Source organism: Vombatus ursinus, unplaced genomic scaffold, assembly GCF_900497805.2.
Source record: "Vombatus ursinus unplaced genomic scaffold, bare-nosed wombat genome assembly UNPS02001287.1, whole genome shotgun sequence".
In the NCBI taxonomy this organism is placed as follows: domain Eukaryota; kingdom Metazoa; phylum Chordata; class Mammalia; order Diprotodontia; family Vombatidae; genus Vombatus; species Vombatus ursinus.
In genome coordinates this window covers 13660918-13685665 of record NW_020941065.1, presented here as the reverse complement: position 1 = coordinate 13685665, position 24748 = coordinate 13660918, and the positions used below count along the sequence as shown (strand labels likewise).

The window sequence follows — 24748 nt, the reverse complement described above, 5'->3', positions numbered from 1 at the left end:
TGGGGTTTTCTTGGCAAAGATACTGGAGTGGTTTGCTATTTTCTTCTCCAGTTCATTTTACAGATGAGGAAACTGAGGCAAACAAGATTAAATGACTTGCCTAGGGTCACATAGCTGGTAAGTGTCTGAGACTAGATCTGAACTCAGGAAGATGTGTCTTCTTGACTACAGGTCTGGCACTCTACTCACTGTGACACTTAGCTCCCACTACGTCACATATAACACCTTTATTTTACAGATGAAGAAAAAGAGGCCCAGAGAGATCAAGTGACTTGTCCAGGGTCAGACAATGACTCAGTTGGATTTGAACTTAGATCTTCCTGTCTTGAAGACCAACATCCTATTCATTCCATCATTCTGCTTCTCATATATATATTATATATATTGCATATATATGTACACACACATACACATAGGTGTATATGACAGACATGCAAAGTAGATATGAGATAAATTGGGAGTAGAAAGGGAAGGTGTAGACTTAAGACCCTCCACCATCCTGACCAGCACTTAGCATAGTGCCTGACACATAGAAAGCACTTAATAAATGCTTATTGACTGACTGAGTGACCTACTTCTGGATGTGCTCCAGCTAATTAACATCTTTCATAAATGGTGATACCTAGAGCTAAACACAGCACCCCAGTAATGGTCTGACCCAAGCACAGTATGGATGGAATATTGCATCTTTATTTCTGGAGGCTATGCCCCTCTTAGGTAGCCTAAGATTGCATTAGCTTTTGGAATTTCAATTCTGGCTCTGCCACTTACTAATTGTGTAACTTTGGACAAGTCACTTCCTTTCTCTGGACCTCAGTTTCCTCTCCTGTAAGATGGGAGGGGTCATTTAGCTAACAGCCTTCCATCTCATAATCTTGATATTTATTTGTAACTCTCTTCCAGAAGAAGACAACTCCTAGAGAGTCTTTTCTCATGCTGCAGATTCAAAGGACTGGGTGATGGGTATCCCATTCCCAACAAGACCCTGGCAAGGTCAGGATCAAGCTAAAAGATTGGCCCCAAGCTCCCCTTTGGTGCCAGGATTTTATTGCATGCCTTATTAAATCAACAGGTGATTCTATTCAGCTCTTATTTATCGGTCATGGCTTTTCATCAGTCTTGCTTAGCAACAATTTGAGTTTAATTCCTCTCTGATTTAGCATGGATAAAAAAATGAATGTGGGAGGTTTAACCAGGACTAAAAGATATTTTATAAAGAAGAAAGTGGAAAAGGAGAAAGACAAAGTAAGAGAAGAAGGAGAAGACAAAGAAAAAAGAGAAGAAGCAGGAGAAGGCAAAGGAGGAGGATAATGAGAAACAAAAGGAGAATGAGAAAGATAAGAAGGAAGAGAAGAAGGAAAAGGAAAATGAGAGGTAAAAGGAAAAAGACAGGAAAAGGGAAAAAGGAGAAGAAGAGAGAGGAAAGAGGGAGAAAGAATAAAGAAATAGAAAGGAATAAAAAAGAGAGAGATGAGGAGGAGAGGAAGGAGAGGAAGAAGAAGAGAGAGAAAGAGAGGTAAAAGGAAAATAAAATCAGATGTTTGTAAAGTGCTTTGCAAACCTCAAAGTACAATATAAATGATAACTATTATTATTCTAAGGAGAAAGATAAGGGGAAGGAGAAGAAGGAAAAGGTGAGGGAGAAGGAAAAGGAGAATGAGGAGGATAAAGAGAATGGGAGACAGAGGAAGATGAAGAATAAGAAAAATGGACTCCAAAAGCCAACAAACAAAAACTCTACAAAAACTTGAGGTAAGCATCAGCTCCACTTCCACCTTGATCATGCCAAATGGGAATCAGTGGAAAAGACTGAGGATGGTTAGTCCATAGGAAAGAAGACTTGGGGATGGAGTGGGATCTGATATCTCTTCCAGTATTTGAAGGGCTGTCATGTGGAGAGGGCAGAACCTAGGAGACATGGGGAAAAGTTGTGGAAGAACACATTTAGGATTTATGTAAGTGTAAGGAGGATGACTTTGGGCAGTTTACTTGTCTGGGCTATAAATCTGTCTTAGAGTTCTGAAGAAATTAATTGCTGAATGTTCAGAGACAGCAGTTGCTGATTTGCATATAATAGGCTGGAAAGGATATGCTTTGATCACTCAACTGCCAACTTGCAGCTGGGGGGAAGAAATAGCTGAGAAAATATATTTTGTTTTCTTTCCTATTTGTTGCTGACAAGAAGAAAGATGGCAGAGGAGAGAAATGGGAGGAAGAGTGGAGACAACATTTCTCTTCTTTTATTTGTTGGCAAAAATGAGAAAAGAAAGATGAAGGGAAGGAGGAGGAAGAAAGGAAAAGTAGAAGGAAAAGAAGGAGGAGGGGGAGAAGTGAATAGAATAGAAAAGAGAAGACAGAAGATAATTCCATGAATTGCACATGTGTTTGTTGAGAAGTGGAGGATAATTTTGCCAAATATAGAATTGGAAAGACTTTTGCCAATATTATTGTAAGAGTTGCTGCCTTTTTCCTAAAAGGGAATAACACCACTTCAGCTAAAGGTGTCAGTAAGCCCAAATCTGGAAGTGATGGATACTACAGATGCTGTCAAGGGGAGTAACTCCTGCTGAGCAATAGAATAGCTTAGAAGCAGAAAAACAGAGAAACAACCCAGAAGATTGACTTGTCCAATTTAGCTACTATGCCTAGTGAAGTGTTAATCTAGGACAGCATGGGTCAGCCCTGTTTAGCAATGGAAGTATTTGTTCTACACAGAAGCCATGCTCATGAAAGAACTTTTAAGAACAGTTCCTGAGACAGAAAGAGAATATGGAAGCCTATAGTTACAAAGTTGTGAGGTGCCCTGGTCACACATATTCCCTATGGATGTCCCTTGTTACTTACCCTGGGACCTGAAGTGTGTGTTCATTCTCTTCACAGACACTATGTACATTGATGGAAAAGTGTGATTCAGGTTTATAGGTACAGTGTTATGTAAACATTATGTGATTAAGTAAATGTTTTGATTATTGCTAATTAAATATTAGTGGTTGACTTTCTTTGGGTAATTCCAAGATTTGCCAGCTTGAAGGTAGTTGGAGAGGAAGTGAGCCATAGAAACAAAGAATGAGTTCCCGTGAGAAAATGGGGAAAAGAGAGCCACCACCTGCTACAATGTGGGTTGACTCATACCAGATAAAGAGGAACTACATAAGGATAACATTCCTAATAATTGAAATGTTCCATAAGTGGAATGGGTTGCCCCTGGAAATGGTGGACTAACCCTCACTGGACACCTTAAGAAATAGGTTGGATGATTACTTTGTCATGGTTGTTGGAGAAATAATTCTTGCTTAGGTATGAATTGGATCCCATGGGATGATCCCTGGGGCCTTTTCCAACTCTAAGATTCTGGAATTATGTCCCTCTTTTTCCTTAATTTCCACCCTATAAGTTTTCCCATGCTTATGTTTTACTTGATGTCTGAGGGCAATTAAATCCCCCACATCTAGAAAGCAATAATAATTACATTAACAATCACACCACACGTCATTCTTAGAGAACTCACCAGTTTTCTAAGATGTTTTAACATCCACTATTTTAACTAATTCTCTTCTCAACTATGTGAGGTTGGTAGTGACTCACATTTGGAAAAGGAGGAACTTAAGGAATATACTTGGACCGATGTCACACAGCTAGCAAATGCCATAGCTGGGATTGTGATGGGTTCCATGGTTGTGTTAGAAAGAGATAGAATAGGAAGATGAGTCAGGAGACCCAATGTCTAAGCCTGGCTCTGCCCCAACTGATTGGGAAATCTTTCACAAGTTATTCCCCCTCCCTGGGCCTCAGTTTCCTTATCTGTCAAAAACACAAAAATACCTTTCTTGCCTACTTCTCAGTGGTGGTTGTGAGAAACGCATTAGATAATGGATATGAAAGGGTCTTGGAAAGTGGCCAATGCTCTGTGGACATGAGGGGCTATTATTTTTATCCTTCTGCTTTCTCCTGTTGTGTAGAGTGATTAACAGAGACATAGGACCACACAGATCATAGGATCATAGACTTTGTGCTAGAGGGACCTCCAAGGCTATCTAGTTTCTCATTTGACAGATAAACAAACTGAGGCCAAGAGATGTTAAGTAACTTATTCAAAGTCATTGGATAGTGTCAGAGTTGGGATTTGAACCTAGGCCCTCTGACTCCAGAACCAGAACTGGTCATCTCTACACTGTACCACACTGCCTTCTGAGACAGAAGGTCAGACTCTCCTGAAGCATTTATCTTTACTCTCCATTGACTCCTGGGTGGCGTAAATATCCAACAATTAGCATCAACTAAAACCAGCCTCTGGAGTCAATGAGTTCTCCATCATTGGAAGTATTCAAGAAGAAACTGTGTGACCACTTGTTCAGTATGTTACAATGCAGAAGACTTTTCCAGGTACCCTGAGTTACTAGAGCTTTCTGTTTTCAGATTGCTTTCCATATATCCGGTATATCTTGTATGTATCTAGGTATTTACATGTCTTTCTCATTGTTATATAACCTTCTTGAGGGCAGGTACTGTATTTTTGCCTTTTTTGTATCCTCATCACTTAACACAGTGCCTGGCACATAGTAAGCGCTTAACAAATGCTGGTTGACTTGCCTTGGATATGGGTTAAACTATGTGGCCGTTGAGTTCCCTTCTAGCTCTAGAAATCGTGCGGTTCTGTTGCTTTGTGAAGAATCCTGCCCCTCTCCCTCCCTCTCCTGGAGAACCATATTCCATACTGCAATCTTCCCCTGGGGTTCTGAGATCCAAGATGGGAGAGGTGAGGGTGAGGCCCCGAATTGGCTACCCCCATCCATTTGCATGAGCCTCCCTGGGTCTGCCTTTGCAGACTGTACCTGAGCAGATGGGCTCCTGGCTGCTCCAGTGAGGTTTGGAGGCATTGATGCAAGTCAGCGTCTTGGCGCCTTGCAGTTCATACCCCAGATAGCAGTGGAAATGAGCAAGGCCACCCGAATGCAGGTCCATCACTGTGACATCTCCAAAAGCGGGCCTCCGGGGGAAGCTGCAACTCAGCATGAAGGCTATAAATAAACACAGTGAACACTTCCCTTTGCAAGATGAAAAACAAATAAAACCAACAACAACTCATCTCAAATCCTGAAATCCAATTTGTGCTAATGAAGAAGGAGAATTTCTCGTGGGGGCCACAGAGTGTGGGATTTCATCATATTCCTCGACTTGAACGTTTTGTAGGAAGTCCCAGTGTGGGAGTTTCCTTCATCAATGAAGATTGCAACTGGTCTGTAACTAATAACCTTAGGCAGGGGTTCTTAATCTAGTGTCCAGGAACTATGGGCTTTAAATATCTATATACGTATTTCATATATATCTGAATTTAAATACAATTGGTTTCCTTTGTAGTACTACGTCCTTCGTTTGGTGCATTTAAAGGAATTAATCTGAGAAGGGAACTATCGGCTTCATCAGATTGCAGAAGGGTTCACAGTCCCAAATAGGTTAAGAATGCTTGCCTAAGACTCAGAGTAGTTAAGTGATTGGCATACTCACATCCAAGAAGGCACTGTGCTCTATGAGCAAAGCAGAATTGAAGTAGTGCAAGAGAAATGTGAGATGCACAAATTTAGAGAATCTACCTCAAGTGTTCACATGGACTATTTGAGCTTTCTGAGTTCATACTGGTCTGCTCAGCCACACTTGGACACACTCTATAACTTGACTGTAACATAGTGATGTCATTTTGGTCCTCTTCAAGAATGAAGGACAGCAACTACCAGGGTCAAAGAGCGAGTGAGAGCTAGGCATGGGATTTGATCCCAATTCCAAGCTCATCACTCTCTACTATACCACACTACCTTTCAGCATTTTTCTAACAATGAAAACTCCTAGGAGTGTATCAGTGGAGGAAATATGCCTCCCTGAGTTGACTTCTTAACTCTGAGAAAAGAAGCAGCCACATATCATCACAGAGTTGTGAGGTAGATTGTTTAACAAGAAGGTCAAGACAAATTTAGTTCTCACCACTTCAAAGTGGTCACTTTGGGAGGCCAGATTCTTATTCCTGGTTGGGTCAAAAGAAAGATCATCCTATGTATTTAATGTTCTGTTAGCATGACTGCTTGCAACACATTTCCATTTGCTATATGGAGGCCTAGTAAACTGCAGAATTTTAATATTTCCAGGGAAAACCCTGAGTGGAGGCATGGACCAATTAACATGATTATGTGACAAGTCCCAAGAGATTAAGCTTGGTTCCTGTGAACCAGGTTTATAGGTTCTGGGACACAAATTGCATTTTAAATAAGAGGGTTGGACCAGATGTTCTCTGAGAGCCATTCTAGCTCTGATGTTCTGTGCAAGAATAGCATAGAGTATTTCTTTGCATATAAGATTAGGGACCTAAGAATCTCACTGTCCTTTCCCTCATCAGGACAATTATATTTATCTTCAACTGCTATGTTTTAGGAAGGATGTTGATCAGTTGGAGAATGTCTATAGAAAAAGAAACATGATGGTGTTCACTCTATAGGAGAATAGGATGTGTCCTGGAGATGGAGATCTTGGGATTGGACCTTATGACTGTATTCATGCACTTGAAGTGTTATTATGTGGAGATGTAATTAGACATGTTCTTCTGCTTGGCCCTTGGGGGCAGAATTAGTAATCATAATAATGTTGTTACTGCTTTCTTTTTTACAGTTTTCTCGGGGAAGGTCACATGGTAAAAAAATAAATATCTACTTTACTGAATAACAACAACAATAATAGTAATGATAATGATACTTTACGTTTACTTCAAAGTTTGCAAAGTACTATATATGTATTTTTACATTCAGTCTGAGATAAACAACCTCTGCTATGGTATGTATTTTGAGTGAGTGGGAAATTTGCTCAGGAATATATTTGGGGAAGGAAAGACAGAAACCAAATAAGACAAGTGAGAGTTATAGACAGCAGCCTTAGTTCCAATCAGTCCCTGTCCCAAATCCATCTTATGCTGTTTTATGTAAAATAAAAAAATGAAACTGTCCCCACAAATAACAACAACAGCAAAAAGAAGACAATGTCCCATGTCTAAATGAGGTTGAAACACTTAGAAGAAATAGTCAGTCTCCCATATGTTTGGACCACATGCTATTAAGCTGGACGCTTCTAGATATCCAGATGTTGGGGGCATCTTTCCCACTTTTTGTTCAGATCTTTTACTTTCAGGTAAATAGACACAATTTGAAGAGTTTAGAAAGTCTAAGTCCTCAGGAAAATGTGGAACTGGATGAAGAAAAGGAAGGATGAGATAAAACAAAGGAAGAAGAAAAACAATAAAATGGATGAGGAAAAATGAAGGAAAAGAAAAAAACAGAAGAGAATGAGAAAAGGAAAAAGAGAGAAAAATAAGATTGAAAAAAGAAAAAAAGAAAGAAAAAAGGAAGCAATGAAAGAAAGAAAATGGAAAGGGAGCAAAATAAGAGAGCAGTACAAGAAAAAGAAAAGGAAAAACTATAAGAAGGAAAGAAAGAATGAGGAATAGAAGGTAAAGGGAATGAATGAAAGAGGGAAAATAAAAAGAAAGGAAGAAAAAAGAGAGAGAGCAAAGGAACTTTGGAGGAATCTTGATCCCAGACAAAACCCAAAATAACACAAGACTGTCAGTCTTTGTTTGGCCCCTACCCTGGTAGTGAAGCTGGAAGGTTCCAATGCCGTCATCCTGGAATGTTCGGAAGTAGACAGAAATGGTATTGGTTGGACTTCGGATCACCTGTCCCTCAACCAAGAGGGTCTGGTTGGCTAAGACCATCAGGTTGGGGCCATCCACTCCTCGGATGGAGAGCAGCTCTCCTTCAGACAGGTTCACACTCTTCACCTGGGGAAGAAAGAAGCAAGGACAGGAGAGACAGTATGGGGTAAGGTTTGGAAGATGGAAACATGGATCAGTCTTGCTTTCATTAGTCCTCCCCCTGTAGGAACATGGTAGGGATGGCTGCCTCATAGAAATCAGCAGGTGGACAGCTCACTCCAATCTTGTCCAGGACCCTAGGCCAGTTAGTCAACGAACAAACAATTATTGAGTGTCTACTGTGTATCAGAACTGAAGAGTGGTACAGTGGGGCAGTCACAGGATCAGAGAACTGGAAGGAACATTAGGGGTCAGTGTTTAATTCCATTTTACAGATGAGGAAGCTTAACCAGAGAGGTTAAGCCAGTGGCCTAAGGATCCAAAGATAATAAATGTCTGAACCATGACTCAAACACAGACCCTCTCACACCAGCCAGTCCTCCTTCCACTATACAACCCATCAAGCTGAAAACCTCCCATAAGCTGCCTACAAGAACTACTCATAAGACCACATAATTTAGAATTGGAAGGAACATTATAGATTATTAAGTCCAACTTTGTAGCTTACTGAGGAGGAAATAGAAGTCTGAAGTGGTCAAGGGATTTGCCTGAAGTCCCACAGACTTCAGAATAGAAGAATCAAGATTTGAACTCACATCCTTTAATTCTCAATCCAGTGCACTACACACCATTGCTTCTTTTGTTGTTGTTGAATTTCAGTCATGTCTGACTCCATGTGCCCCCATTTGGGGTTTTCTTGGCAAAGATACTAGAGTGGTTTGCCATTTCCTTCTCCAGTTCATTTTATAGATGAGGAAACTGAGGCAAACAGGGTGAAGTGACTTGCCCAGGGCTGAGGTTGCATTTGAACTCAAGAAGAGAAGTCTTCCTGACTCCAGGACCAGCACTCTATTCAATGTACCACCTAGTTGCCTCACCGCCTCTACTCTTTGACAAACAAAACCATTACAACTGTGATACCTATGTGACTGTGATCCTCTCTCTGGGCCTCAGTTTCCTCATCTATCAAATAAGGGGAAGACTTCAGACTGGATGATCCTTTAGATCTCTTTCAGCTCCAGATCTATGCTCCTACAAATCTGAGGCTTGTGTTTGTCCTTTGGCATTTTTTCTTCCCTCCCCAATCCCACAGCTCTTCCTCTCTTTGTTTCCCTGACTCTGTTCCCCCTTGCTCTCATCTTTATCTGTCTCTCTGTTTTTTTTTTACTCTTTTCTCTTCCCTTTCCCCTTCTCCCTCTCTTCACCCCTCTCTGTCTCTCTTAGCCTTTCTATATTTTTCTATGTTGTTTTTCCCATTTCTATTCTCTGTTTCTTTTTTAGTTTTTTTATCTCTATGTCTCTATGTCTGTCTCTGTCTCCTTCCCCTTTCCCCTTTCCCCTTTCCCCTTTCTCTCTTCTTTATCTGTCTGTCTATTTCTGCACAGAGGTCAAACAAAGACACAAAACCTGCAAGGAAGAGGATTTTGTCTCCTCAGCACCAGGGAAATAAGAGAATACTCAGTCACACATAGGTGCACTGGGGTTTCTCAATGGAATGCTCTTCCCGGTCCCTCCAGGTGCATGCCATCTACATTGGAAACAGAAGCCTAATGACACCAGGGCTCTGCAGTCTGCTGCCTAATCAGCCATGGTGGAGGTCTCACTCTCAGTGCCAAGTACTTGAATAAACAAGAGGGCATTTGAGGTGGGATGGCAAGATCAAATTTGGATCACTCCTTCCCCCTTCTCAGACTTCCTGAGTCTGAGCCCTCTTGGCTGAAATCTGTTTATGAACCCCAAATATTTCAGGAGGCACTAAATCAAAATGCGCAAGAATCTCAAATGACTAAAAAAGTTTATTCAGAGTTGGGTTGATTTACATTTAAAAAAGGCATCTTCCTTTGAAAGAAGAATCACCCTGTAGTTTCATTAAATAATAAACTTTTCTGGTCTATTTAAAATAGGACTCAGTTTGTGCATTTTAATTTTGATGGGCCTCAGTTTCCTCATCTGTAAAATGAGAGGGTTGGACTTGGCAGTTTCTAAGATTCCTTCCCACTCTAGCTATAGGATCCTATGGAGTCCCACTAAGTTATGTCTCCTCCATGGTAGAAAAGAGGTCAACCTGGGCTCTTGAAGGTCATGGCATTGAAGAGAAATCTGTGATAGATCCTGACACACTAGATGGACTTGGAATAGAGGATAGCCCAGAGAAATCATAGGTCTGTCATGTAAGAACTATCCTAACTACAAGAAGATTTGCACCAAGCAATATATTTTTTTATTTGGGGATGAGGAGAAAGACTGAGACAGAGACAGAAAAACAGAGAGAGAGAGAAGAGAGACAGAGAGACATAGAGACAAGGAAACAGAGAGAGAGAGGGACACAGAGAGACACAAAGATGAGAGAGATAGAGACAGAGAGAGAAGGGAGACAGGAGAGAGATAAAGGAGAGAGACATAGAGAGAGACAGACATACACAGAGAGAGAACACAGTAACTCATAAAGTTGGTGATATAGAGGAGTTGGTGTCTATGCTAGGAGAGATACCCACAGTGACTAAATTGAATATCTTTGAAATACTGTTGTATTTTCAGCAATAAAGTCAAGAGAATCAGAGAGTTTCAGAGTTGGAAGGGGTTATAGATGTCATAGTTCATAGACCATTACATGGACCCTACCTACAACATCACTTATAAGTAAATTCATCTGCCTTTGATGGAAATCCTTAAATACTGGGGCACTCACCACCTTAACAGGCAAGATGTCTTACTTTTGAATGGTTCTAATTGATAGAAAGCTCATCTCTCCATGGATGCAATCACTTCTGCAACCCCTTATTCCTAGTTATTCTTTATGGGGTCAAGTAGAATAAGGGAAAAGAACGCAGAATGTCAGAGATTGTCTAGTGACTATATTCTGATCTGACACCCTCTTTTTATGGGTAAGGAATATATCTCTTCTCTACAGCTATTACAGCCCACCTAAATTTTTTCCTGATTGAGTCCCTAGTTCCATGAGTGATCCTAATGTAACATCACAGAATAAGATAGATTAGAATAGAATGGAATGGAATTACCAGGCTGGAAGGGATCTGAGATAGCTACTCCTGTTCTCTTAAAATAAGAGAACGAAGAATCTCCTATCTATCTGATCTATTCACCTTAGTCAGTGGATGACATCATTCATGTTTTCTAAAAAAAGACATCTTCCAAGGATCCATTCTGGGACCTCTTCTCTCTATATACTATTGCTTAGTGGTCTCATTAGTGGCCATGGATTCAAGCATTATTCTGGGCAGATGAGTTTCAGATCTATGTATCCATCCCCAATCGTTCTCTGGAGGTCTAGTCCTGTATTAACAATTCCTAGGGGACTTACTTACCTTGAAATCCTCTAAACATTTCAAATTTAGCTTGTCCAAAATGATACCATTATCTTCTTTCTCTTCATAGATCCATTATCCTATTTCAGTGGAGGGTACCATTCTCTCAGTCACCCAGGCTCATAAGCTCAGTGTCTCAACACTTTTTTCTCCCACATCCTCTTATATCCAACCTGGTTGCCAAATTCTTTCAGTTCTACCTTGTCAGTTCTGTCTTCATAACAGTTCTGCCTTTATAACAGGTCTTGAATCTTTCCCCTTTTTGCTATGCATACAATTTTAAGTCAGACCCTAGGCATCTCTGCATTGGATTCCTAATTGGAGATTGCCTGCATCTAGTATTATTTCTCTCCAATCCACCCTCCAAAATAGCCACCAAAATAAAACTGTAGATTTTATTCTATCATTCCTCCATCCAAGAATCCTCACTGGCTCCTATTGCATCTAATATAAACTCTTCTGTTTGACATCTAGAGCCCTTCATCATCTGGTTTCACTTTATTTCTTTTCTTTTTTTTCTATCTATTTATGTTTAACATTCTTTTCTTTCTAAATTCTGAGTACCAAATTCTCTCCCTCCTTCCCACTCCTCCTCCACACACTGAGAAGTCAAATAATATGATCTCAATTATGCATGTGAGATCATGCAAAACACATTTTCATATTAGCCATATTGCAAAAAAAGCAAAAAAAAAATAAAGTGAGAAAATTATGCTTCCATTTTCACTCAGAGTTCATCAGTTCTCTCTCTGGAGGTGGAGAGCATTTTTTCATTATGAGTCCTTTGGAATTGTGTTTGATCACTGTATTGATCAGAGTAGCCAAGTCTTTTGTAGTTGGCCATCATTACAACACTGCTGTTACTGTGCACAATGATCTCATGGTTCTTCTCACTTCACTTTGCATCAGTTCATATAGGTCTTGCCATATTTTTCTGAAGCCACCCCCCCTCATCATTTCCCACAGCACAATAGTACTCCATCAAAATCATCTACCACAACTTGTTCAGCCATTCCCCAACTGTTGAGCATCCCCTCAGTTTCCAATTCTTTGCCACCACAAAAAGAGCTGCTATAAATATTTTTGCATGTATAGATCCTTTTTTTCTTTGATCTAGCAATACCAGTACTAGTTCTGTAACCTAAAGAAATCAAAGGAAAAGGAAAAGGACCTATGTGTAGGAAAAAATATTTGGCTATAAGTCCAGATTGTTCTCCAGAATAGTTGGATCATTTACTACTCCACCAAAGGTTCATTAATATAACTATTTTCCCACTCCCCTCTAGCATTTGTTATTTCTGATAGGTGCCAGAATTGTTTTAATTTGCCTGTCCCTAATCATTAGCAATTTAGAGCATTTTTTTCATATGACTATAGATAGCTTTGACTTCTCTTTCTGAAAACTGCCTGTTTATATTCCTGGACCACTTATCAATTGGGGAATGTCTCTTATTTTTATAAATTTTACTCAGTTCTCTATACATTTGAGAAATAATGTCTTTATCAAAGAAACTTGCTCTAATTTTTTTTTGACATTTCTTTGTTGTCTATGATACCTTTTAGCAAAATGTAGTTTCCCAAGTTATCTCTTTTAATTAGGTTTATTTGAGGCTGATACAATATGGATTGGTTGATTCAGCACTTCCTCTTGGCACCTCTTAAAGTCTGGATTTCAGTGAATGGGACTGCTTAGTAGGGTCTTTGGTTGGCTAGGACTCTCGGGAAGAGAGACTGTTGTTGGTGGAAGCCAATCCTTTGTTAAGGCTTACTAAAGAAAAGTGACCTGCAACTTTCGATACTTTTTGAGTATTTCTTATTTCTAGCATGAGCTGGAGAATAGCAGATCAACCTGGGTTCTTGGGAGATGGGAACAAAGCCAACACAAGTACAAGGTTTCTTTCCAGAGAGGTTCATGGATGACTTGGAATGGAAGCATATGGGAGTTGCATAGGTTAAGTCTTGGCTTTCTGAGTGATGGTCAGATCTGAGAGTGGATTTTCCCAGCCCGAGAGATGATGGCATCCAGAGTATGGTGGGGTATCAAGAGTTCCTGCAGAAGCACATGGCAGAGCCACACATATGCTTTTCAATGTTGCCTGGGCTGGGGAGGGGGTGGTGGTGGTTCTTCATTTCCTAGGAAGTGTGATTGTGGAATCTAGGCTTCTAGCCAGAGAAAAGTTATTTCTTGGGAAGTGCTAGTTTTGGAAGTTGACTCATGAGCCACTCCAAGTTTGAGTGTTTGGATATCTGGCCTTAGAGAGAGAAAAGGGGAGTTCCCCAGAAATTCTCAAAGAGAATTGATGAGGGTCACTCAAATGGGCCCTACTGTTGGACAAAGGGATTAAAGCCACATCATGGTGCAGTGGGAAACTGACACACTCCATCTTCAGCTCTGGGAATTTTCACTGGTTGTCCCCTATGCCTGGAACATTTTCCCTCCTCATTTGTACCTTCTGGCTTCCTTGAACTCTCAGCTAAAATCCCATGTTCTTCATGAAACCTTTTCTGATCCCTCTTAATGCTGGGGACTTCCCTCTGCTGACTGTCTTTAATTTGTCACATCCATAGCTTGTCTGTACATAGTTGTTTGCATGTTGTCTCTCCCGTTAGGCAGTGAGCTCCTTGAGGGCAGGGTCAGGTTTTTAGATTCCCAGTGCTTATTAGTATATGTGTAGTATATGTTATACTATATATCATATTAATTATTATTAGAAATAATTATATATAATTAAATTAATAGTATATATTAGTAGTATGTATCTGGCACAAACTACTAGACATTTAATAAATACTTATTGACTGACTGACGATGACTTTACTGTGAATGATTTTGAAAGTGTAGGTCTGATGAGAAAAAGATTGCTTGTATGGAAGCCCCAGATGTGTTTGTCTTCCAGTGAAAATATAAGACATAGGGTCCCACTATGAATATTGGTGGGGCCATGTAAGGCCCTGTGAGAAAAAGTTCACCACAATGTAAAGGTATTGTCCCACTGGTAACCTCAACTCACTTCTGAAGAATGGATTATATGCTACTGTAAATGCTTTATTTGTTATCTGTATTGATTTATGGGTTCCTGAATGGCCTTTCTGCCAAGTGCATTTTTTAAATGGAATCCAATAAAGATGGACACCTATCTAACAGACATTTGTCCCCTGGAGTGCTCATATGAGATCTGTGGATTCTGTTCCTCAGACTTGTGAGAACATAGACATGAAGTATATTTAGAAGTATTGCCTCTGGTTGAAGGTGACAACCTGAAAGAGAGATCACTATTCCGAATCAGCTCCCAAAGATGGATTATGTCCATGCAAGCCCAGGGCTTTGTGGCCCTGGGTTACATACTGAAATGCTGTATACCCTTTGGAGAATATAAGCTCTTTGAGGGGAAGGAGTATTTTTCATTTTGCCTTTGAATCTCCAGTGCCTAGCACATAGTAGGTGCTTAATTAATGTTGAATGAACCTCATTCTGAGAAAGGGGAAGTGACTTGTCTTGGATTACCCAGCAGGTTTGGGGCAAAATATGGTCAAAGATACGGTATCCTTGAAGACTCTTATGTGTGCATTCCAGGTCCCAGATGTGATTTGGACAATAGAAGCTGCCTACTGCCTCTACTCCAAACATGTAACAATGTGGTAACTGGAATGCCCTTCTAAGGCATACTGTAGAGTATTTACTATTAATATATATATAGGGCTATATACTAAGGTATATATATATATATACACACACACACACACACACACACACACACACACGCACACATCTATATAAAATATAGGGCTATATACTAAGGTATATATATATGTATATTATATATATGAGTATATATTTTATATAGATGTATGCGTGTGTGTGTGTGTGTGTATATATATATATATATACCTTAGTATATAGTCATATATATTAATGTATAAACATTATAATTATATATACATATTTATACATATATGTATATGCATGCATAGGTGCCTAGATGGCATAATGGGTAAAGTGCCGGGCCTGGAGTCAGGAAGACTCATCTTCCTGAGTTTAAATCTGGCCTCAGACATTTACTAGCTGTGTGACCCTGGGCAAGTCACTTCACCCTGTTTGCCTCAGTTTTCTCATCTGTAAAATGACCTGGAGAAGGATAAGGCAAACCACACCAGTATTTCTGCCAAGAAAACCTCAAATGAGATCATAAAGAATCAGATGTGATTGAAAACAACTGAATAATACATACACATATGTGTGTGTATATATGTATATACATACATATATACATACATATATATATATATATATATATATATATATATATATGTATGTACTTCTTGAGGGCAAGAACTATTTCACTGCTGTCTTTGTATGCCTAAAGGCTACAAGCTCTATAGCAGGCTCTTATATGCTTGTTGATTGACTGAAGGATAGTTGTATTTACAAATCCTTCCGATGAGAAAAATATATTTTGCTTAGATACTTTCCTAATTGTCAAACTCCCAATGGTTCTGAGATTTATTCATTTTCAATGGATTGTTGTGAAAGAACACTGACTATGGACTCAGAGGAACTGGATTCAGTTCCTTTCTCTAACACTACCAAAGTGATCTTGGTCAAGTCACTTAATTTCTTTGGGCCTCAGTTTCCCCATCTGTCATGTGAATGGGGTTGGACTAGATGGTGTCTGAGGTCTCTTCGAGCTCTTGACCTAGGATGACTTGGGTCAAATCACTTAAATTTCCTAGGCTTTGGTTTCCTTCTCTGTAAAAAGATGGGGGTATAATCCAACTCTTCAGTTTTCCTCCTATGGTTCTATGGAAGGATGCTGAACCAAGTTCTAATTAGAGAATAAAAAAACCAAACCAAACCATCCACACGCTATTGCAACATGCAGACTCGCCCGCGTAGCTGAAGCATGCTCGGCCCAGTGAAATGTGGTTTGTTACCTGGAGCTCCACCCCATAGCCAGTGTAGACAGTCACATTGTAGGTGCACTCCAGGAAGCTCTGCAGGGGCAGTGGGGCGTAGTCGTTGGAATCTATGTAGCCCTCGGGATCGGAGAAGGTGACGCTGCAGAGAGCTGAAGGCAGACATTGCAGTTAGAACCATGTTCCTCAAGCCTAATGTTCCTATGGGCCAGTAAAGCCCATTCCAAAGATCAGAATGATGGACCATGACTACTCCACCCTCTATGGATTCAGCCGTAGGGGCCTTGGAGACTCAGGTGCCAGAGGCTAGGAGGCAGAGAGAAAGGAGCTGAGGGTGGGAGGATCCACATGCGAAAAGAGGATGCAGACTGTTTAGATTTTTGCTAAGATTACAGATTTTAATAAGCATTTAGGTTTTGAGAGGCAGTGTCATCTAGCAAAGAGAGTTTTGGAGCCAAGGACATGAATTCAAATCTTGTCTTTCCTGCTTAATCTTTGTGTGAATTTGGGCACCAGATCACAGACTTAGACCTGAGAGGGACTTTAGGTGTTAAGCCCAATGCCCTTATTTTCCCGGATCTTAGATTTAAAGGTGGAAGGGACCTTGGAGGCCATTGAATCCAAGTCCTTCATTTTACAGATGAGCAAACTGAGGCATGGGGTGGGGAAGTGACTTGTCCAGAATCACACAGCTAGTAAATGCCCGAGACAGGATTTGAACTCAGGTCTTCCAGATGCCAGCTTTAGAACTCTATCCACTACTATATTATGCTGTGTCTCTATTTTACAGATAAGGAAACTGAGTCCCAAAGAAGTGAAATGCCCATCCTCTCTTCAGGACAGAGACTGTTTTCCATTTTGTTTTCAAATCCCTAACCCTAGCACATTGTTTGACACACAGTAGTCACTTAATAAATGCTTTTTGAACTGGGTTGAATTCTCAGGATCATACAGTATTCTAATGTGGTTCCCCAATTCCCCAGACTCCAAATCCAAAGCTCTTTTCACCGGCCCACATGGCCTTTGGAAGCATTTTCCCAATCTGGATCTTGCTGGAGTCATAGGATCAGAGGTTCAGAGCTAAAAGGGACTCAGCGTCCATGTAGCCTAATGTCCCCTAATTTTACAAACGAGGACAATGAGGCACAGGGATGGTCAATGATCAGTCCAAGGACATAAAGAAAGCAAATGGGTGAGCTCAGACTTGAATTCAGATTCTCTGATTTCAAATCAGTCAATCAACAAGCTCTTCAAACACTGTGTACCGGACAGGCAATGTGCATGCCTGCTTTCCTTCTAATGGTCGAGAAATTCTGTTCTCTTTCTACAATCCCAGCCTGCCTGCCAGGGGAGGTTTAGAGATTAAGTTAATAAGTTAAGGTAAAACCAAGATCATATGGGGGAGTTTATACTGATAGTCTCATTATACTTACTGAGTATGGACAAGATTCATGCTGTATTGTGGGTTTCATCACCGATCAGTGAGGATGACCTAGAAAATCCTTTCTTGTTTTAAATCCTATGACTATAAGTAAGCACCTTCAGTAGAAAAAAGTTTTGTGGATAGATAAATATCTACTGTGAGTCAGCAGTTGTAGCACAGTGGATAGAGCACTGGGCCTAGAGTCAGAAAGACCAGAATTCAAATTTGACCTCAGACACTTACTAGCTGTGTGATCCTGGGCAAGTCACTTAATCCTGTTTCCTCTTAACTCCACTTAACTCAGTTTCCTCACCTGTAAGATGAGCTGGAGAAGGAAATGGTAAACCATTCTAGTATCTTTGCCAAGAAAACACCAAATGGGGTCACGAGTGGTAGGACATGATGGAAAAATGACTGAACAACAAAACAGTTGGAAAACACTGAAATGGAGAGGAGATCAAAGTTGTAACCATGCTCTTGGGATGAATGAAGTTGGGGGAGGAGGGAATGTCCAGGCTATTTTTCTGTTGGGTGAAGTCCTCCTAGGAGGGGGGATAGGCTATCCCAGGAGAGCTCTCTGGCCCCGGCAAGAGTGTAGGGAGTGTGTAGGAGTGTATGGTGGGCCTAAGAGAGGCTCACTATAGTGACAGGACCCTTAGGGTGGTGGGCTGGGGGATAGTTCTGCCATGTAGAGTCAAGGGAGGTGAGGAGCCACAATAGTGCCCTGAATGGAGGAAGGTCACTTTTCTGGATGCCAGCACCCTGAGGCAAAGCCCCTGTTGTGCTGAGAAAGATGATAACTGAAATGTCAGTTTTAGACCTGGAAATAATGAGGAGAAGGGCTGGAATTGGGCAAAAACAATTTTGGAAGCCCCACGCCTCCAGCAGAATCAAGATATAATATAAATGCATATTTGTGATGGGCTTCCAAAGTTTCCATGACCAATCACTGAGCTGCAGTCACCTCTCTGCCCCCACTGTCCCCTTCTCCTTTAGCTCTTGAACAAAGCATGCTGGGAAACATAATTAACGAGTCTCCAAATTGGCTCATTTGCTGAAGTCATATGGGTATTTCTGAGGGTCATTTTTCAGGGATGATGCATAGAACACCAATCAACTACAGAAAAATGGCAAGGAAAGTACCCCAGAGGAGCCATCTCTAAAACTGTCATGATCTGAAGCTATTTGACAATTAATTTCCTGCTGGTTGTTAGACCCTGTGGAGCGTATGCAGTCTCTAGCAAGGCGACTATTAGCACAGCAATGAGATGAGTAAGAATAATCATGGTAGAGTGGAATGTGCATGGGATTTGAAGTCAGATCTGGATTCCAAATACAGCCCAACTCATTCATACCTGAAATAATCTAGTTCTGGGAACTAGAAGAAAAGGATTTTATTTTATTTTAGGCAATTGGGGTTAAGTGACTTGCCCAGGGTCACACAGCTAGTAAGTGTCAAGTGTTTGGTCTAAGGCCGGATTTGAACTCAGATCCTCCTGACTTCAGGGCCGTTGGTCTATCCACCACTGCACCACCTAGCTGTCCCAAAAGGATTTTGTTTTAAGGAATAAAAATATAGCCACACCTACCTCGAAGGGTTTGCTTTAGATTTTATTAGTGACATTCTTACTACTCATTCACAAAAAGGTTACAAGGATTTTGAGCCAGTGACACTGGCTTCCTGGCTGTTCCTCCAACAAGACCCTCCATCTCTGGATTGCAGGCATTTCCTCTGGCTGTGCACCATACCTGGAATGCCCTCCCTCCTCTTCTGCACCTGCTTTCCCTGACTTCCTTCAAGTCCCAGTCAAAACTGTGCCTTCTTCAGGAAGCCTTTTTTCCCCCCTTTTTTTGGCTAGTTAATGTGACTTGTCCAGGGTCACACAGCTAGTAAGTGTTATGTGTCTGAGGCCAGATTTGAACTCAGGTCCTCTTGAATCCAGGGCCGGTGCTCTATCCACTGCACCACCTAGCTGCCTCTATAGGAAGCCTTTTCTAATCTGTCGTTCTGTTGATTATTTCCTATTTAGCCTGAATTCAGTTAGTTTGTACATAGTTGCCTGCATGTTGTCTCCCCCATTAAATTGTAAGTTCCTCGAGGGCAGGAACCGTCCTTTCTTTGTGTTCCCAGAATTTAGCACAGTACTTTCTAGATAGGAGATGCTTAATAAATGTTTATTGACCCACTGAGAAGTATGATTCTGACTCGCTGCCACTTTTGGATCCCAACCTTGTTCTGGGAGATAAAGGTACACATGTAACTATGATTCAGGAAACAGAACAGTGAGCTCCTGTGAGTGGCCTGAGGGTGTTAGGGTCTGTGGAGTTCTATACTGAAGTAGAAAACAGAAATGGAACCTTTTATAAACATAACAATCTTAGGTAGGCAGACCCTACCTACCTGCGAACATGCCAATAATGAGAAAAGCGAAGGATTAACTCAAGAGTTGGTGGAATTAACACTACTTATATTAATTTAACAGTCAGGGACTGTCCTCACGTAGTCGTTAAGCATTCATAGAATCTCAGAGGCAAAAGGGTCATCTAGTTCAGTGGTGTCAGACCCGAATAGAAATGGATCATTGAAGCCACATATTGGCTTTGAAAACCACAAATTAGCATTGTCTATGTTGTATTGTATTTTTATTTATTTTGAGGGTCTAAATATTTTTAATTATATTTTATTTTATTTATGTATTTATTTTAATATATTTATTTATATAAATACAAAATATATTTATTTCATTTATATAAATAATATTTTATAACGTATATATTACATTGTAATGTGGTTCAGGTTGCACTGAGGAATTTTTTTTCCTCAATGAATTTGATACCTCTGATTTAGGCCAACTTGTACCCCCCAAAATGGCCTCTACAATATTTGAAAGGTCTTTTAATACCTGAATGGATCACATTCTCTCCCTGAGTCTTCTCTTCTCCAGGATAAATATCCCAATTTTATTCAATGTATTCCCATATGACGTGATTTTGAGACCCTTTGCAACCCTAGCTGCTTTCATCTGGATACTGTTCACCTTATTAGCATCTTTCCTAAGATGTCCAGAACTGATTTTTTTTTTCAGTTGTTTCTACCTGCACGGCTCTCCTTCTCTCTTGGGGATGGGTTTTGGTCAAACTATGCTACATCATAAACACTTCTGAGCGAGTCACTTCTCTCTGAATCTTTTTCCTCATTTGTAAAATTTGGGGTTGGACCAGATGATTCCTTCTAACCTAAATTCATTCCAAGTTTTTCAGTGATTCATACCAGATTTCAGACTTGGAAGGGCCCTCAATGACTGTTAGCCTACTCCATCCATCCATCAATCAGTGGATTAATCCACAAGCATTTGTAAAGTAATAAAAGGGGTGACAAGCTGAAAGGGACTAGATTTGTTCTGCTCAAGACCCAAGAGGGCAGAGCTAGAAGGAAGGCTTCTTCCAATCCCCTCCAGATCTTTGTGTCACTCCCCCCATCCCAATCCCTGATATTATTTTGTATTTTTTTTTTGTGAGGCAATCACGAATGCACCTGGTTTCCCTGACTTCCTTCAAGTCCCAGTCAAAACTGTGCCTTCTTCAGGAAGCCTTTTTTTTTCTTTTTTAGGCTAGCCAATGTGACTTGCCCAGGGTCACACAGCTAGTAAGTGTTATGTGTCTGAGGCCCAAGGTCACACAGCTTGTACGTGTCAAGTGTTTGGTCTGAGGTCAGATTTGAACTCAGGTCTTCTTGACTTCAGGGACGGTGCTCTATCCACTGTGCCACCTAGCTGCCTCCTATTATTTTGTATTTTATGTGTATATATGTTGCAGCTAATCACATGTATCCCTGTTGTTTTCTGGTTAGAATGTAAGCTCCTTGAGGGCAGAGACTGTCTTGCTTTTGTCTTTGCATCACCCAGCACCTAGCACAGTGCCAGGTATATAAGAGGTGCTGAATAAGTCATTGTTTGTTTAATGTTATAAAGACAAAGCAACTTCGAAAGACTCAGGAGCTCTAGTCATTCCAGTGACACACCATGAACCCAGAGACCTGAAGATGGAGCACATTATCCTGCCAGAGAGATGAGGAACTGAAAATGACCCATGACGCATACATTTTTGGACATGGCTCATATGGAATTTGTCAGAATGTTGGAGCTAGGAGAAGCCTTAGAACAGGGAATGTTAGAGCTGGGAGGGGCCTTAGACCAGGGGATATCAGGGCTGGGAGGGGCCTTAGATCAGGGGATGTCAGAGCTGGGTGGGGGTGGCCTTAGAACAGGGGATGTCAGAGCTGGGAGGGACCTTAGACCAGGGAAGGTCAGAGCTGAGGGGGATCCTCAGAGAAGAAAGGGATCTTAAAATGTATGGCATAGAATGTCAGAGCTAGCCCGTTAGAACTTGCATCACCAAATGTCAGAACAAGAACACTGAGTTTTGGAGCTGGGAGCAACCTTAGAGACCATATAATCCAATCCCATCTTATAGAAGAGGAAACTGAGGCCCAACAGCTTCATAAAATAATTAACATTTCTACAGCACTTGAAGGTTTGCAAAGCACATTACAGCATATCTGATTTGGTCCTTCTAACAACCCTGTGATGTAAGTGTTATTATTATCTCCACTTCACAGATGAAGAAACTGAGGCTGAGAAAAATTAAGTGACTTGCCCAGGGATCCACAGGTAGGAACTGTCTGGGGCAGGATCTGAACTCAAATTTTCCTGACTCTAAAGTGGATGCCCAGTTCTCTTATCCAAGTTGCCTCTGCTCAGTTGTAAAGCTTAAATCTAGCTCTCCTGACTCCTGGTTCCACACACTCATCACTACACCAACATGCATTAGAGTTGAACTGCATTGAGCTGAGAAGGGCCTTCTGCAGCTTAGGAGTGTCTGTGTCTGCCCCCTGGCTCAAGCTTCCTTCTTCCCGTATCTTCCTTCCATGAATGGGATAGTAGAGGCCACAGCCAGAGTCCTGTAACAGCCATGACCCAGAATTAGGAGGCCAGAAATGGGATTTTAATTTTGGTTGTTGCTAACACACTGGACGCTCTTGGACAAATTACTCCTTGCCGGGCCTCAGTTTCCCCATCTGCAAAATGGGAATAATTATCCTCATCCTGCCTGCCCATTAAATACAATGAAATATGAAGTTCTGAGGCAAGAGAGGTGGCACCTCATCCTTGACTCCTCACCTGCACCCACTGACCATATCCAACCTATTGCCAAATTCTGTTGTTTCTGTTTTCACATCTCTCCTCCATATCCCCCCCTCACTGCCCACACAACTGCCTTCCTAATACTCCCTCATTGCTTCTCACCTGGACTATTGTAATAGCTGTCTAACTGACCTCCCTGCCTCAAGTCTCTCCCTGCTCCAATCCACCTACCCACTCAATTGCCAAAGTGATGTTTTCTAAGGTACAGGTCTGACCATGTCACTACCAGCTTTTCAGAAACTCCAGGGGCTCCCTGTTACTTCCAATATCAAATATAAAGCCCTCTGTTTGGTGATTAAAGCTCTTCATTGCCTGGCCTTGTCTTACCTTTCTAGTGTTCTTACACTTGACTCCCCATCCTGTACTTTACTCTCTGGCAATGTTGACCTGGCTATTCCTCTAATGCAACGTTCCATCTCCCATTGCAATGTCTTTTCCTTGGCTGCCTCCCATGCCTGGAGTGCTCTCCCTCCTCATCTCTGGCTTTCTTCAAGACTCAGCCCAAATCCTTCCTTATGCAGGAGGCTTTTCTGATTCCCCCAGCCTGCCATGCCTTCCTTCTGAGAGGATCCCTCTATGCATTGCACGATTCCACCAAACTGAGTCACTCTTTGCCTCCTGCACATACACTGGGTTTTCCCTCCTTGGTGTATTTTATAGGCTTATATTTCTCCCCATCCCTCTCGTTCCATCTATTCTGCTCTTATATCTTTTGTCCACACTGTGCGTGTTTCATGTCTGCCATGTTGTCTCCCACATTAGACTGTGAGCTTCTGGAGAACATGTATGTTTGCCTTTCTCTGTATCTCTTCTGCTTAACACAGTGTCTGGCACATAGTAGTTGCTTCATAAATGCTTGGTGACTGACCCAGGTCATGTAGATACAAACATAGTATTCTCTCCATTATGCCAACATTGGTCTGGGGGGAAAAACGGACAAGCTCTGACAACAAAGACATAGGGTCTTGTTAGAAAGAAGAGAAGGGAGGGAGGACAAAGAATTGTGATCTTGGGTATAAGGCCTGGCATAGCAGAAACACTGAAGCACAGAGTTGTGTAGAAGATGAAGGAGAGGAAGGAAAAGAGGCCCAGCCCAGGAAAGAGGGGAGGGAAACAAAAGAAGGGGATGACATGAACACTAGAGTTTTGTACATTGATAAGTAGCTTGGAATTAATTTCAGTTTCCTGGAAATTATGTTTGTTTGGTGATGGGAAAAGAATGGTAAATGTGTGTGGCATATAAATGTCTTTTGAGAGAGAATCCTTGAGAGGAACGAATGAGATTATGAGTGTGAAGGCCCTTTGAAAAGCAAAAAACTCTCTGAACACAAGGCATCCTCAAGGCAGCTGTGCCTCAGTGAGAAAGGCAGTGGATTGAAAGCCAAGAGATTTGTGGCACAGCCTGGCCTACCCTGTCACAGAGAAGGCTGAGACCATCTGATGCTAGTTTCCTCAGCACCAATCTTCCATTCCTTAATACTTTCTAGGCATCATCACCCCCACTCGCCTTCCTTCTGGGCAGAAGTCTCATCTTCTTCTACACCCCTGTTCACTTCTTCCACTACTCATCCTTTCTTTCTGTGCATCTTTCACCTCTCCTTCACTACTGACTCTCTTAGTCCTAACAGAAGCATTCCATTGACCCTTCTCTCCGATTCAGCCACCTCAAATTCTTACACCCTTCATGGCTAAATTTATTGACAAAGTTATACCAGATACCTTTTCTTGTTCATTACCCATTTTCTCATCAATTTCTTTCAATATGGCCCTTTTCCCTATCACTTTATTGGAACTACTTTTTTGAAAGTCACCAGAGACTTCCCAATTACCAAATCTAATGGCCATTTTTCACCCCAGCCCTCTTCAGCCTCTCTCAACCTTGACCTTCCCACAACTTTTCACACTGCCAATCACCCCACCCTCTCTTACTGTTTATGCTCTCCTCCCTTTGACATAAAAGATTCCATACTCACCGACTTCTTCTTACAACTACATCTCCTCTTCTAGCTTATTCAGTGATTTCTCATCTTTG

General features: G+C 41.2%; 1 protein-coding gene across 1 annotated transcript in view; it reads right to left on the bottom strand.

Moving 5' to 3' along the window:
- Positions 1 to 24748, bottom strand: part of LOC114044890 (seizure 6-like protein) — a 142048-nt gene that overhangs the window by 25533 nt on the left and 91767 nt on the right. Inside the window, exons 3-5 of the mRNA XM_027864663.1 lie at positions 16108 to 16241; positions 7624 to 7816; positions 4833 to 5018 (exon numbers count right to left, since the gene is read on the bottom strand). Of these exons, the coding sequence (XP_027720464.1) occupies positions 4833 to 5018; positions 7624 to 7816; positions 16108 to 16241 (513 nt within the window). The remainder of the gene's footprint in view (positions 1 to 4832; positions 5019 to 7623; positions 7817 to 16107; positions 16242 to 24748) is intronic.